This window comes from Artibeus jamaicensis, unplaced genomic scaffold, assembly GCF_021234435.1.
Source record: "Artibeus jamaicensis isolate MK-2021 breed Jamaican fruit bat unplaced genomic scaffold, CSHL_Jam_final scaffold_614, whole genome shotgun sequence".
In the NCBI taxonomy this organism is placed as follows: Eukaryota; Metazoa; Chordata; class Mammalia; order Chiroptera; family Phyllostomidae; genus Artibeus; species Artibeus jamaicensis.
In genome coordinates, this window is record NW_026522050.1 from 7,423,247 (window position 1) to 7,439,793 (window position 16,547).

Sequence of the window (16,547 nt, forward strand, 5' to 3'; positions counted from 1 at the left end):
GACTTCTCCAGCACGCTTAACAGTGTTTGCAGCCAAAAGAAAGTTGGGTTCTCAGTGAATGCTTCCTTCCTATCTTTCCCTTTATGCATCAATGCGGTGAACATTATCTCATCTGTGTCAAGAAAACATTTTTATTTCTGAGAAAAATTTATAAATGTATTCCTTGGAAGATAAATATTCTTTAAATATGATCTGCAAATTATTTGTCTGCTCTCACTAGAAAAATTGGTATTATTCAACTCGTTCCATTCACTCCTTTCCCCTTCCCCAATTCTCAATGTCAATGAAATAAATGTGCAGAGTTTTCCCATAGACTTTATTCATGACCTCAATTAAATGCACATAATTTTATAAAGGAAACACTAGTTTTATTTTATTTAAAAAATTTTATTTATTTATTTTCAAAGAGGGGGAAGGGAAGGAGAAAGAAAAGGAGAGAAACATCAATGTGTGGTTGCCTCTCATGTGGCCCCCACTGGGGACCTGGCCCACAACCCACGTATATGCCCTGACTGGGAATCGAACCAGCAACTCTTTGGTTTTTAGCTCACGCTCATCCACTGAGCTACACCAGCTAGGGCAAGGAAACACCAGTTTTAGTATTTTAACTTTGTGTATTATTATTTTTTATTATTTTTTTTGTGTGTATTATTTTTATGATTGAAACATAATACAGCTTCTCAGCAACCTGTCTCCTCATAGAAGCATAGAAGTAAATCTAATTACATGTAATTGTTATAAATATCCTACTTTATTCTAACTTCTCAGGTGTTGTTTATTTTATAAAACATATTAAACTTTAATTCTATATTTATTTTATTAAAATTATGTGTTAATTGTCTCTGTATGTGGATATTATCAGAGTAGATCTTTGAAATAGGAATTAGGGTGTAATACAGAACAAAATTAATAAAATCACATCTGAGATGTCCTTACCAAATTATTATTCTAGTTTATGTTCAGGCAGTAACTTCACTGTAATGGCTGCATTTGCCTAATGGTCACAGAAACAGTGTTGAGCAAGATTAGTGATTCCATCAGAAGAAAAATCTTGCCTCTGAAGAGACTTTTGGCAACATTTGGATACATTTTGGTTGTAATAAATAGGTGGACTGCTACTAGCAGCTACTGAGTAGAGATAAGAGATATAATGCTAAACACCCTAAAATGTACAGGGTGGGATTCTCTTCACTGACCCTTCACCCCCAAAGAAAGAAGTATTGGCTCAAAGTGTCAATTTTGCTGCTTTTACAGACCCAAAGGTAGATAAACTCATAACAACTTATAGTTTACAAATACATCGTGGTTTACTTATTTTAAACTAACTTATCTTGGAAAATGAAAAATAACTCTCAGATTAAATAGGTCCCTATTAAAAAAGCTGATGTGCTTCTTCATGCAAACTCATGTCCCCTAAATCAATGAAAGAATTATTAAAATCCAGCTCAGTTGACAATATTCTCTTCACTTTTTTAAAACATAGAGTACATAGCCCTGGCTGGTGTAGCTCAGTGCATTGAGCATGGGCCTGTGAACCAAACAATCGCGGTTCGATTCTCAGTCAGGGCACATGCCTGGGTTGCAGGCCAGTTCCCAGAAGGGGATGCACCAAAAGCAACCATACATTGATATTTCTCTCCTTCCCTTCTAAAGATAAATAAATAAAAATTTAAAAAATAAAAATAAAAAATAAAACATAGAGTACAATAAAATAAAAGAATAATTCAAAATAATCCATATACCAGTTATATAGGTATTGAAAAATAAACCAATATACATCCCTTGCATATACATCCCTTGCTACCAAGGAACTTTTAATATGAGTGCGTTGACAGACATGTCACCGTATACATTCAATACAACATGGTAAAGAATAGTATAAAAAACTAGGTGCAAAGCTAACTGGAGAGTAAAGATTATTATTTGTTTTAGCTCAGGAATGTTTCAGATAGAATAACTTCAAAGGGAACATAAGAGAGGACAAAAGCATTTTAAAAGAGTGAGGTTGGAAAGTTATCTTTATTGTTGGAAATAAATTCAAAATAGTTGACACATCGGCATAGTACTGAAAATGAAACTGGAGGAGCAGTCCGTGGCTTAAAGTTTGTTCAGTGACTTAAACTCTCATTCATCTGAAAATCCAGTTTCGTCCTAATCATCTTTTTGAGGGCGTTTTTTACATCCTTGTTTCTGAAGCTGTAGATTATTGGGTTGAGCATGGGAAAAACAACCGTATAAAACACTGCCACTATCTTGTCGCTGTTTAGGGAGTAGCTGGTGGCGGGGCGTAAGTAGGTAAACAGAAGTGATCCGTAGAATAAGGTGACTGCCATGAGATGGGAAGCACAGGTGGAGAATGTTCTACTTCTACCGCCCGAGGACCTGATGCTCAATACAGTGATGAGGATACAAACGTAAGAGATGAATATAACCACAAAAGTGCTAGTCTGGATGAAGCCACACAAGACAAAGAGCAGAAGCTCATTGATATGGGTGTCTGCACATGATAGTGCCAGGAGAGGTGGGATATCACAGAAAAAATGGTTGACAACATTAGAGCCACAAAATGGCAGCGTGAAGGTGAGGCAGACGTGCACCATTGAAGTCACACTTCCACTGAAGTACGCCAGCACAATGAAGCAGGTGCAGACTCTCCTGGACATAAGTGTGGGATAGCTCAGTGGCTTACAGATGGCTGCGTAGCGGTCGTATGCCATGGCTGCCAGGATAAGGCACTCAGCATCAGCAAAACAAGCAAAGAAAAACATCTGTAGTGCACAGCCAGACGGAGAGATGGTTCTCCTGGGTGTTAAGAAATTCACCAGCATTTTAGGAGTAATGGCTGTAGAATAGCTGATGTCTAAGAAAGACAAGTTGCTGAGGAAATAATACATGGGGGTTTGTAGGCTTGAAGTGATGTTAACTAGGATTATTAAGCCCATATTTCCCACCAAAGTTAGTGTGTATATTATGAGAAATATCAAAAATAAAGTGACTCTGAGAGGTGGATAGTCTGTGAATCCAACAAGTAGGAACTCAGTTGGCATGGTATAATTACTTTCCAACATCTTTCTTTTCCTCATCCAAAATAGATGGTGTCAGAATTCATGAGCTCACTTGAGTGACCAATAAACCAAGAATATCTTTATTCTCCCTTCTAAAGAAACAAATATAAAGATAATAAAATCATAGTGACATTTTTCATGACCTACGTGGTTTGTTTTCATTTTTTGTCATTTTCTTTACAGAGGTTATTGTTGATACCTGAGGATAATTTTCAGAGGTGGCATTTTGAGATGTGGTAACACTTCAGAAGCTGTGCACATCAAGAGGTGGATTTTTTTCCTTAACAACTCGAAAGGAAATGAATGTGGCTCTGTTGAAAATACCTGCTGGAATTAAGAGAACTGGCAAAATCCTTAGAGGCAAACCTCAAGTTAGTCATATTCTTCCATGTAAAATAATGTAGAGTTGAGAAAAATCCTAGAAAAAAAAGAGCTCACCTGTACACTAGATAATTCTACAGAAGAATATCTGTGATCTTGGAAGATAGTTTAGCATACCAGTTAAGAGCTCAGTAGTTATGGAAGAGTTCACTGGATTCAAATCTTAGCTTTGATACTGACTGATCATGTGACCATAAAGTTATTTAACAACTCTGTAATGGTTAGAGGAAAAAATTAGTAAACAGTTATAGAGCATTTATGTAACTGGTACATAATAAATGCTAATGTGACATTTGTTAAATAAAACTTATCTAAACAAATACATTGACCTTGGTATTTCTTTTTAATTACTTATCCAGTAGCTTAACATAGTAAGATTGTTTTCTCAAACTTTATCTACTCTCTGGCATCGAAGATACAACATGTGACTCCCCTATAAAGAAAAGCCTTTGAGGTTTTGTTCATGTGTTGTGTGCAAATGCGGTGCTTAGCATTAATATATTTTAACATGTGCTTATATTTCTTCCTCTCTGTAGTTTATGTCTCTCTCCTATCTCCACGGCATGACAATGTCTGGTGTGAGGTCCCAGAAACATGAAATATTTTTGAGAACAACTATATCTGTAGTTACTAATAGACTTCTAAACTGGTGCAGTGTGAGAAAATGTATATTATATAGCCAGGAGAAATAAACAAGAAAGAAACAGAATAGGTGCAAATAAGAAATAAATTATAGAAGGATGGAATATTCAGCAAATATTCCAAGAGTTGGAAGTGATTTCAGTGAGCAAAACTTTAGTGAATAATAAGGCAATAAATAATGAATCTCTATTTTATCTGCCATGCCTGTAAATGTCAGAATTTCCCCTACTCCCCCAAAATAACCTGCAGTCTTCTAGGTGCACTGAGAAGGTGCACCTAGGTGCAACTTTGGAAACCAGATCTTAAAAAGAGTGAACTTGACTGAAAAAAGATGAAAAGTGGATGTTTGAAACTATAGTGAAGGAATCCACACTTAAAATAAAAGAGAAAAAAAGTTCATGTGTCCCTCCCATGCAAATGCCATTTAAGATTTATTTCTAAAATAGTGTTTAAAAATTAATTCAGTGGTTAAAAAACATGTAATTAATTTGCTGTAATACATTCCATATTAAACTTATATAAGGAATTCTCACATGTTTAATGGTTAATAATTCAATAATTATTAAAAATGTTTTCTCTAAGAATCAATCAATAATAAAAGCATACCAAATTTAGGAGATTCTATGTCATTGGTCCCCAAAGATTTTATCTAGGAAGGTATTGCTATCACCCTTGGCTTTTATTACAAGAGTAACAACATCTACACTGAGACCTCCAGGTCACCTGGTTTGTCTGCCTATGAAGCTCGATTTGGTATCATAGGTACAGAAGTGAATATAACAAGGAATATGAACAGAGCAAGTAAATGTCTGGAGACCTGGGCTCCAAAAGGCTTCTACTACTAAAAATCATGTCATCTTTATGTCATCACATCCTGATTTCTACAATCAGACCTACCCTGTTTATCATTTGGAATCATCATTTATTGTGGGAAAATGAGACCACGCATATTCTAGAGCTTTGTAATCATTTAGTAAACTTTTATATTTGCTTAGATATTATTAAGAGAAATGTTTAAAATCAAGCAAGTTCATTAAAACATGTTTTATTTCCTCACTGGAAACAACAAACTAATGAATAGATCTAGAAATTAAAAACTAGACAAATTCTCACCAAAGAGAAATGAATTATAACCATCAGCACTACCAAAACAAAGGCAAACCATAATTTTATTCTTTGAGTAGTTTTCACTTGAGGTTTCTATGAACTAAGGCCCTTTTCTATTCTGTTATAATACCCAGGTATCTGCATTGTTGTTGTTGCTGATCATGATGAAAGCAATCAGTAACAGCTAACATTTTTTGTGAGTGGGTCACAATATTTTCTAAGCATTTGAAGTGCATCATTTTGTTTAATCCTTAAAGTGTACCATGAGATGAATATTATTATTTCTGCCCTCACAGATGTTGAAACTGAAGTATAGAGATGTAATTAAATTGCCTAGCTATAAATAGACAAAATCCAGGTATCACTTCATAACCAAAATACTATGGTATTGAAATATGGCCATATAGTGATTTTGAAATATTTTCTACTGCTGTAAGAATGTTATCATATATAAAAAAGAATGTTATCATATCTTACCTATATATCAGATGTTAATGCTAGAAAGAACATAAACAATCTAATCTACATTTTATGTTTTAGATTGGGTGACTAAGTCACATTCACAGGACTATCCAACAAATAACATGTCTATCCACTAGTGATGTTAATCAGTATTTTATATCCATAAGCAGGTTATAGCATCAGAGTCTGCCTTTCCTTCCTTGAGTCCCCAAGAAGACTGAAACCTGTTTAGAGGGTTTGTTGAATGAGAGAATAAAATCCCAGAACAATTTCACTTCTCTTGAAGGATTCCTGTCACAGTACTTTGAGCTGAGATCAGAATAATCTCCTAAAATAAGTTGAGCCCACTGATTTCCAAGGAAACATCATCTAACAAAGTGGTTGTTGGTGCCCATGAGTGGGATTTTATTTGCTGCTCTTTTTGGAGTATGAATGTAGAATATGCTCTCTTTCTCCTTTACCGATGGCATTGTGCTATAGCAGCTAAACACATTGGACTTAAAACAGGCAAAATTGAGTTTAATCCCAGATGCCACATCCAAATGTTCTGTGAATCATTGAACTTCTATATGCCTAAATTTCTCTGTTTTGTTTAATCTGCCTAACAGTATACTACAAGGTTGAAAACAGGGTAATACTAGATAACATAGCACTATCTACGGAGTTCATTACATTATAGATGCATAAAAATGTATCCATTATTATCTATTATTACTATTAATACCTTTATGATTATTGATATGTTAACATCTGATTTTAAACTCATAAGTTCTCAGAGTTGACAATTATAGAAATGTTGTATATTGGTTTGTTATGATTTCAAATACACTTGTTTATAACTTAAGCAAAGTAATTTTGACCTACTTGTTTATGGCTTAAGAAACACTGTTTTGATCTCCAGTGAGTCCTCACTTGACATCTAAGATAAGTTCTTGAATCTTTGAAAATGAGGTATAACAAAACCAGTTCTACCCTACACTAATTGATATAAACAAGGGTAAGTTCCTCCAGCATCACATCAAAATTAGGATGAAATGGCACTGAATAAAATGGTGTTTTTAGAGGACCTGCTGACTTGTTTATGGCTTAAGTGAAGTTGTTCTGATCGTAAGGTGAATTTGTTTACTTTGGGGAGGCCATGTCAGGATGATATCATCAACACTTTTAAACTTTAAAGCTTCAAATACCAAAGATTTATATAGATGTATTGAGAGGGTTTAGTCTGGCAAAGCCTGCTTTTTGATGATCTAAATAGCTCTCCACACACCTTGGGACATTAGCTCCTATTGTTTGAAGCCTAGTTTGCTGCCAGTGGTGAAAACTGTGCATTAGCCTCTGGAAGAAGGTCATCTTGACTGCCAACATCAGCCTCTCTTATCATCCTCCAGCACTAATGGTCTTTCAATTAACCCTGGCAACTGGATATCAGCTCTTGTTTGGCTAAGCTGATTCTTCTGAGGGCCAACTCATAGAAAAGTACACCTCAACTAAATTTGGACCTTATGTCTTTTATCTCCTCTGTGCCTGTAACAATAGTGTAGTGAATCTATCATCAATTTGGGCTACATTATTACTTTGTAGACCCATTAAGAGATGTTATCCTGCATGTTATTGGCTTGTGAACTTTCTTTATTATAAATTACAGTTTCTGAAATGAACCTGTGCTAATTATTGGTAAAGACAATTTGTCTCTGAATATAGATTTGCCTCAGACAAAACATGGAACAGATGCAAAATAGACATCCTGTATGTAACTATGTGTACTCATCCATAGAAACTGAGGTCTGTCTTATGGATGAGGCTTAGCTTACTTAATTGAGCTTGCTCATTTTAAATAGACCATTGGGCTTTCCCAAATTCCAAAATAGGCACAGTCAGCTTCCACCTCATAGCAATGAAGAACATGGTGAATCAGACAGTGAATTTTGGAAACTGGCATGGTTAAGCTAAGGTTAGAACGATGCCCTCACCATCTCCTACCCACTCTTCCAGCCCACAGGGAGTCAGTGAAGATACAAGATATAAAAAGCAACATTATCATTGTGATATTCACACAAGACATGTTGTTGATGTTTAAGAAAATTAGCTACTTACCTCAGCACCATCTAGAATTTTGAATTATGGAATTTATTTTATACAAGACACTGACAACATTTTCTCCCCAGTTTTTACAAATAGATCTTAGAAGGAATGGGTATTTATCATGTAGTCTGTGACAAGTGGTGCATTACCTCAAGGTAATTACCAACCCCAGGAGGACTTTGGATAAACAATTACTTTTGTTCCAGAGATGTGGCTTGAATGCTTTATTTTAAATGAGAAAGATGAAGAAGTAACATAATTGACTATAATGTGGCCATTACAAAATAACACATGTTTCCTTCACCAGGAGATTTTGATTAAAAGAATAACAACAGCAAAAACAACACATCCTTAAATTATACCAGTCAAAAATTATTTATTTTGATGCCTGTCAGATACTTAAAGATACTTTAAAGCATTTAGTTGTATAAGAAAATTCTTAAGTAGAATCTCAACACTATTAAGAAAAATCCTTAGGCACTATAATTTTCTTTTTTAAAATTTTAATTCATATTATTGAAAATCTTTCTTAAATACATCGTTCCTCTTTTTAATTTAATTTTATTTTTATTTTCATTGTTGTTGAAGTACAGTTGTCTCCATTTGTCTTTGTTGCTCAATTATCTGAATGACTGAAATAAACCATGTCTTGAATGAATGGACATAAAAGTAAGAGCTCATGACTCAGGCAACTGGGTTTGAATATCACTTTTTTTTAATGTCACTTTTTGCCATTTCACAACTGTGAGATGTTGAGCTACTTATTTCTTTCTACTTTTACTAATTAGTAAGTTGTGAATAATTGTCCACCTCACCAGATGGAGGTGGACAATTGACCACCTCTGGTGATGGTTGAGATAACACATGTAAATACTTAGCCCCTGTTCAGCAGATTTTACTCATTTGATGACTTTTAGCTTTCTTGTTAAATTACAGCAATGTGATATACACATGCATCATTGCTTTCAACTGCAAAACACTGAATGGCCATCAACTGATGGAATCATCTATAGAATGGCCTACTACTCAAAAAATAAAGGAAAAAACTGGTAAAGGTAAACCATGTTATTGGATTTCAAAACATTGCAATGAGGATCAGAAGCCAGACTCAAAAGGTTACAAACTGTTTGCTTCTACCCAAGATGATCACATTCTGGGAAGGGTAAAAGTATGACATAAATCACACCGATGTCATCTCAGTGGTTGTCAGAGGCTGGTAGATGGAAGGGAGCTATCTGTTAGGGCATCATGGAATTTGTTAGGCTGGATGAAATATACTATCTTGATGGGGGAGGTGGTTATAAGACAGTCGGGGTTTGTCAAAAGTCACCAAAATAGGTACGTAAAAAGAGTGATAATTTACTGTAAAGCACTAATGGCACAATAAACCTGACTAAAACACTGAGTATGCAACTCATTGTGTGATCATTTTTAAGTTGAAATATTTTTTATTTATTATTCTTTTTGCTTCTTCCTGATAAAAACTCTTTTTCAAGGTTTTTAATTATAATATCTTGTTCAGTAAATTCAATCTTCTTTTTCAGTGTTTATTTGATTTATGGTTTAGTAATAATAATCTCTTCTTTTTTAAAAACATTCTCCCTTTCCCTCTTATGATAACTCACTATACTGATTCTCTTTCCATCTCTCTTAACTCACATTTCTGATAGTTCAGTTATAAATAATTTAAAAGTATTTTTATATTTTAAATTGTTAAGTTCCATACATCTGTAAATAAATATGCATTTGATAGATGTCAATTGGGGCAGTTTTTAAGGCTTGAAGTTGGGAATGTTACAAATCAATTTTGGGGTTCTTTGAACTAATTTTTGTTGTTTTTCAGTTACAGTTATCACACCTTTTTCCATGTTGCTCTCCCCTGTCCTGTCCCCAAACCACTCCCACAGTCAATCCCCTTCCACTGTCCATCCCCATGAGCCTTCCATTCATCTTTCTTGATGTGCTTCTTCCTCTTCTTTCCCCGATTATCCCCCTCATCCCTTCACTCTGGTCACTGTCAGTTTGCTCTTTATTTCCATGTCTTTGGTTCTATTTTGCTCATTTGTTTGTTTTGTTGATTAGATTCCACCTATAGGTGAGTTTTATGGTATTTGTCCTTCACTGCCTGGCTTATTTCATTTAGCATAATGCCCTCCAGATCCACACATACTATCAAGCAAGGTAGGAGCTCCTTCTTTCTTTCTGCTGTGCAGTATTCCATTGTGTAAATGTACCATAGTTTTCTGATCCACTCAGTTACTGATGAGCACTTACACTGTTGCCAGCACTTGGTTATTGTAAATAATGCCGCTATGAATATTAGGATTCATAGATCAATTTGAATTGGTGATTCAAGATTCTTAGGGGATAATCCCAGCAATGGGATTGTTGGATCAAATGGCAATTCCATTTTTAGTTTTCTGAGGAAATTCCCTACAGTTTTCCAAAGTGGCTGTACCAGTCTACAACCCCACCAACAGTGCACTAGGGTTCCCTTTTTGCTACAATCTTGCCAGCACTTGTTGTTTGTTGATTGGCTTATGATGGCCACTCTGACAGGGTGAAGTGGTAGCTCATTGTGGTTTTAACATGAATGTCTCTAATGGCTAGTGATGTTGAGCATTCTTTCATGTGTCTATGGGCCCTCTGTGTGTTCTCCTGGGAGAAGTGTCTGTTCAGGTCCTTTGTCCATTTTTTAAGTTGGATTGATTGTCTTCCTGGTGTGGAGTCATGTGAATTCTTTATATAATTTGGAGATCAAATCCTTGTCCAAGATATCATTGGCAAGTATGTTTTCTCATACAATTGGTTCCCTTTCCAATTTGTTGATTTTTTCTTTAGTCATGAAGATTTTAGCTTGATGAGGTCCCATTTCTTTATTCTTTCTTTTATAGCCTTACCATAGGGGATGTATCAGCAAAAATATTGCTACATGGAATATCTGAAATTTTCCTGTTTATGTTTTCATCTAGGACATTTATGGCTCAAGACTTCTATTTAAGTATTTTATCCATCTTAAGTTTATTTTGGTTGATGGTGTAAGTCAGTGGTCTAGTTCCATTTTTTTTTGCATGTAGTTGTCCAAATCTCCCAACACTATTAATTGAAGAGGTTATCTTTACTCCATTTTATTTTCCTTTCCCCATTGTCAAATATTAATGGACCATACTGACATGGGTTTATTTCTGGTCTCTGCATTCTATTCCATTGATCTATGTGTCTGTTCTTATGACAGTATCAGACTGTTTTGATTGCAGTGGCCTTATAATATAGTTGGATATCAGGTATTGTGATCCCTCCTGCTTTGTTCTTTCTCAAAATTGTTGAGGTATATGGTACCAAAATTTTGAGGTTATGGTACCATATACATTTTTGAAATATTTTTTTCTGTATCTGTGAAATATGTCATTGGTATTTTGATAAAGATTGTGTTGAATCTATAAATGTCTTTGGGTAATATGGACATTTGAACAATGCTAATTCTCCCAATATCATGAACATGGTATGTTTCCATTTATTTGTGTCTTCCTTAATTTCTTTCTTCAGTGTTCTATAGTTTTACGCAAATCAAATTTCTAAACAGCATCCAACATGATGTTACAGACTTTTTCCTTAGATGTGGAGATACCTTAACTGCATTGAAGTTTGGCAGACTGAATTTTCCAGAAGATACACATATAAATATACAACCTAAGTGAGTAAGATAAAATGTTATAGGAAACTACAATGGGGAAGAAAATAGCTAGGTATCCATTCTTTCGCACGAAATTCGGTTTAGGTAAACTCTCCCACTTTCTTACACCTTGCTCATTGTAGAATTCTATGATACCTTTAAGTCTTGCTTTCCACATCTGCAAAATATGTAAAACAATAATACCAATCTAAAAGACTGCTGTAGAGGTTAATTGCAAATTCAAATGGAAAATTGTGAAATAGTACTTCATAACTGCATAATGAGTTCTCTGGGCAAATAAACTCTCTGGGCTTTATTTTATTTTGTTTTACTTTATGATGTGGAATCTAAAAAATCTGTAATTTCACTATCTTGTAGGATAAGAATTATAGGTAATATCATATTCTGCTGTCTATATTGCACTCCCATGTATAACATTCACTGACATTTGTAGTCTAAAATTTCATGAAAAAAATCTTTCATTTTAATTTTTAATTCAATTATTTATTTATACTTAGATACTTGTTTTTGTGTATCGTAAACTTGTTTTTGAATGTACAGATATGATTATTACTTTCTAGAGTTACACTTTTAATGCATAAGCATAAGTTAAAGATTTAAAAACATTTATATAGACACAAAATTAATACTACCCATGTATAATGTGCATCCTTATTTTGCCCTAAAAAATTGGGCAAAAACTTTGCATTATACATGGCAAACTATAGATAATTGCAAAAAGCCCTCAATTTTAAAATCATAAATAAGAAATTCATTTTTCATTCAATGTCCTATTTGCCCATGGAATAGTTTTGCCTTAAATATTGTACAATTGATATTAATTTTCTTCTCTCATTAATTTCACTCCAGGAGCAAGTTGGATTAGAGGTAAAATTACCAAGAAAATTGATGGGGCACACATAGACACACGCACACACACCACATATATGGAAAAGAAGAATAATTTGATAATGAGCTATGCTCACTTGGAATAAGCTAAAATACAAAAAGAGAGGCATATAATGGGCAACTGAATTATTTTCTACTTCGGCAAAGACTTTAGGTAAAATAGTCATCAGTAACCACTCATAAAGCAATGTTTGACTCCACAAATAGGCAAGGGATTATATTTTATTTTCTCTTGAGACGAAGTTTCTGCCCCCGGAGGTCTGGTTCCACAATGAAGCACTATAATACAGTCCCTATGGTTACTCAATTTGCTTTTAGGAAAACAAAATAAAAGTGGAGCAACGTGTATTTACTCACAAGATGTCTCAAATTTTTACAAACAGGTAATTCAAATGTTCACTGCATTTCATATCATTTTAAAATAAAAATACTTTAAAACCTTTTAGCTACAACTGAGAACTGCTGACAAACAAAGAAAGAAATAGACTGTACAGGTAAGACACCAGGGAGAAAGCTGTGAGGATTCGAAGCTATCATTCACCAAAGTGGACAGGTATTGTCAGCCACAAGGCAGTATTTTAATACTGTAACTAGAGCTTCTTCAGCATATGATGGGTGTATAAATATTAGTTATTAGAAATGGTCACAATTTTTACTATGTGGGTACATGAATGTTATTTTCAGAAGGCAATGAATGAACTTGGGAGTTGAAGAATAAACAGAATGGTCTTGAGGAAAAACCTGTACTTGAGTTAAAACTACATACTCTTTGGAAAATAGGTGGTACCTGAACAAGCATGTTTTTATCCTTTACACTTTGGATGTAGGCTGGGAGATAAAAAGAGAACAATATGTGTTGGTTGCTGCAGAAACTGAGGGGCAGAGTGTGCACTTGACCAGGAATGTGAGAGGCGTGAAACCAGGTTCATTTCACACAATTGCTGAGTGAATTCAAATTCTGGTCCATTTGTCCAGTAATTATCCCCTACCATCAGTAGCTTTATTTATTATGCTATATTATCCTAGGTTTCTATTTCCATGTGCAAGTGTCTCCATTAAGATTTCCATTTTTCCTTTTAACTTTTGCAAGACACAACAGTTAACCTAATGTAAGTACAACAAAATTGTCTTTGTAATACATGAGGAGAACAAATTATACTTTGGTGACTGAGTTCATCCTGCTGGGATTGGCAGACACACTGGAGCTACAGATTTTCCTCTTCTTGCTCTTTTCTGTGATTTACACACTGACAGTTTGGGGGAATTTGGGGATGATCCTCTTAATCAGGAGTGATTCCCGACTTCACACACCCATGTATTTCTTCCTGGCTAACCTGTCCTTTGTGGACATGTGTTATTCCTCCACCATCACCCCAAAGATGCTGGTGGATTTACTGTCAGAGAAGAAAACCATCTCCTTTGCTGGCTGCTTTCTGCAGATGTACTTCTTCATTGCCTTGGCCACAACTGAATGCCTCCTCTTTGGGCTGATGGCCTATGACCGTTATGTGGCCATATGCAACCCTCTGCTTTACCCCGTGGTCATGTCCAAGACAACCTGCCTGAAAATGGCAGCAGGGGCTTTCACAGCGGGACTGCTGAACTCCATGGTGAACACAAGCTATGTGAGCAGGCTGCCATTCTGTGGTTCCAATGTCATCCACCACTTCTTCTGTGACAGCCCTCCACTCTTTAAGCTCTCATGCTCTGACACACACCTGAATGAAAGCATCATTTCCACATTTGCTGGAGTGAATATGGTCGGGAATCTGCTGATCATCCTCGGATCCTACTCCTACATTCTCCTCTCCATCTTTCGTATGCATTCCGGGGAGGGACGGTACAAAGCTTTCTCAACCTGTGCCTCTCACCTGGCAGCTGTAACTCTATTCTACTCCACTGCCATCTACACTTATCTGAGACCTACTTCCAGCTACTCCCTGGGTCAGGACGAAGTGGCTTCTGTCTTCTACACAGTGGTGATCCCCATGTTAAATCCTCTGATCTACAGCCTCCGGAATAAGGATGTAAAGAAAGCTTTATGGGATGTAATTACAAGGAAAAGGACCTCTTCATTCCTGTGATTGTTCTGTTAATTTTCTAAACCTTTCAGACTATTTAATGCATTTCCTAAGCTGATTCAAAGCTAAGTACTTTATTAGAGGATTTTTAAGTAATCACATTGTATAATAGTTATATATACACAGAGAGAGAAAAACTACCTTAAATTTACCCAACTATAAATTACCAAACTTATGTACGATGATGCCCCTTACACAAACCAGTCTGTATCTTCAGTGCTTCCCCCCAAATGAGGTCTGTTTGTAGTAATATCTTGCCTTGGAAAAGAAAACTATAGACATTTAGCAACAAAAGTCAAAATCTGATACAAAACTAGCCATTGGCAATACTTGTAGTTATTGATATGTTTTTCCCCAATGCATTATTATTCACCATTTATGATTTGCCAATATTGTTATGTGTCACATATATCAGACTTAATTTGAAAACTATTGAGACTTAATGATTATATTGGTTGACATTTTATAATGCTTTTCTTTAGTTAAAGTCTTAGAATATTTATTAAACCCTCCCCTGGGAATGTCAAATTTTTGCCTTGTGTTACACTGTCTCAATAGCTTTTTGTTTTTCTAATTCTTCTAGTGTTTTATTTTACTTGAATGATTAAGATTAACACATTCCTTAAATAAGCAAATATCAATCAATGTTCTGTTTTATTCAATTTTTGAGTAATTTACATATTAAAATTAGTGAAAATTTGAAATGTAAGCCTTTGAAATATATTCTGGTCAATATTTTCTTCAGTGACTAAACATGACCAAAAAGAGAGTAAGTGAAAGCCTGTGAATGTCACAAAGTTGGAACTGTCAGGCAACATATGAAAGAAGTGTAAAGCTCTCTATTCAAGAATTGCATTGACACAAGTAAATATCTCATAAAGTATGATGTTATTAATATGATGTTGTTAGTAGCTGGAGTCCTGCTTCAAACATCTGCGTGAGCCGGCACTGTGCAGGAAAGGGTCATGTCACTCAGCCTGGTTGGCCCGACTTTGAATATTCTTAGGTCTACAGGACTGGACCTCGACTGGCATCCAACAGGAAACCTCTGAAACCTTGGCTAGTCCTGCCTGATAAGGGCATCTTTGTATCCTGGGCCCACACTGAACAGTATATACTAACAGTGAGAGTCATAGTGAATGCCTATTTTTGCAGCTTTGGGCTAAGCTGCCTCAGTTGAAAATCAGGCTGGGGCAAGTGGAGACTAGGTAACCATGGACATTGATGTGAGCCCCCCATGTCCATGTACTGACCCTCAGTGAAACACTGGACACCAGAACTTGGTGAAGCATTTCTGGTTGGTGACACTCCATCTGAGCTGTCAGACAGCACAGCTGGAGCTTTAAGTGCTGCTTGAACGATTGTGCTACGAGGTGACATGTGGAATCTCAGGCCTGGTTTCTCCTGGACACAGCCGTGCATACTTTTTCCTGGGTTACTTTAATCTGGTTCTTTAGCTGTAATAAAACATAAGCACAAGTACAATGTAAACATACCACTTTTGTGTGTCATATCAATCATCAAACCTGATGGTGGTCTTGGGAAACTCAGAATCAAGCACTAAATTCAAAAACTTTTCTCAAGTTCTGTCTTTTTGTCTCTTTACGTCTTCATTATTATATTATGTAAAATATACAATTTCAGTTTATTCTAAAATAAAGTGAATTTGTAAATTAGAGAACAAAGTAAATGAGCACTTGTAAACTCTCCTCCCCCTGTAGAGAAAACACTCAGAGCCTTGCATTGCCATAATGGAAGCCTCAGAGACCCCTCCCATCACCCTTCTCCCTTCACAGTGACAACCACATTCGGTGTTTCTCATGATTCCCTAGCTTTTACTTGTAAAAATATATTCAGCTCTATTTCTAATACTATATTTTTAGAAAACCTGGTTTTACATTAGCAGTGTAATATTACAAAGTGTGTCTTCTCTGTTGCTTGTTTTCCTTCAGTATTGTTTCGGACATTCTACCATGTTCGTGTGTATTCCTGCACCATTTAATTTCACACTCGTGGGGTATTCTTTCTCTTCAGTATGTCCTGGTTAAATTGTTATTTACCTTCTCTTCTGACCAGTGTTTGTAGGAATGTTAACTTACATGTCACTCACTGCACAGGTAGAGGATTCATACAGGTATAACTCTG

General features: G+C 35.5%; 2 protein-coding genes across 3 annotated transcripts; one reads left to right on the forward strand and one right to left on the reverse strand.

Moving 5' to 3' along the window:
* Nucleotides 1–2,108: 2,108 nt before the first annotated feature.
* On the reverse strand, nt 2,109–3,132 carry LOC119054075 (olfactory receptor 5AS1). Its single transcript, XM_037151905.2, has one exon. The coding sequence runs from the start codon at nt 3,081–3,083 to the stop codon at nt 2,109–2,111; it is 975 nt and encodes a 324-aa protein (XP_037007800.2). The 5' UTR covers nt 3,084–3,132.
* An 8,615-nt stretch (nt 3,133–11,747) lies between these two features.
* Nucleotides 11,748–14,405, forward strand: LOC119054074 (olfactory receptor 5F1-like). Of its 2 annotated transcripts, XM_053659212.1 has the most exons (2): nt 11,748–11,770; nt 13,466–14,405. In XM_053659212.1, exons 1-2 carry the CDS (start codon nt 11,748–11,750, stop codon nt 14,403–14,405), a joined length of 963 nt encoding a protein of 320 aa, XP_053515187.1. The 2 variants fall into 2 exon arrangements, with proteins under 2 accessions (XP_053515187.1, XP_037007799.2); XM_037151904.2 differs by lacking the exon at nt 11,748–11,770 and having other exon boundaries at nt 13,461–14,405.
* The last annotated feature ends 2,142 nt before the right edge of the window (nt 14,406–16,547 follow it).

Bases quoted from the DNA above. Each gene is read 5' to 3' on its own strand.
- LOC119054074 (XM_053659212.1), top strand. From the start codon at position 11,748: ATGATGTGGAATCTAAAAAATCT. The intron at 11,771-13,465 runs GTAATTTCACTA...GTAATACATGAG, and splicing joins ATGTGGAATCTAAAAAATCT to GAGAACAAATTATACTTTGG.
- LOC119054075 (XM_037151905.2), bottom strand. From the start codon at position 3,083: ATGAGGAAAAGAAAGATGTTGGAAAGTAATTATACCATGCCAACTGAG.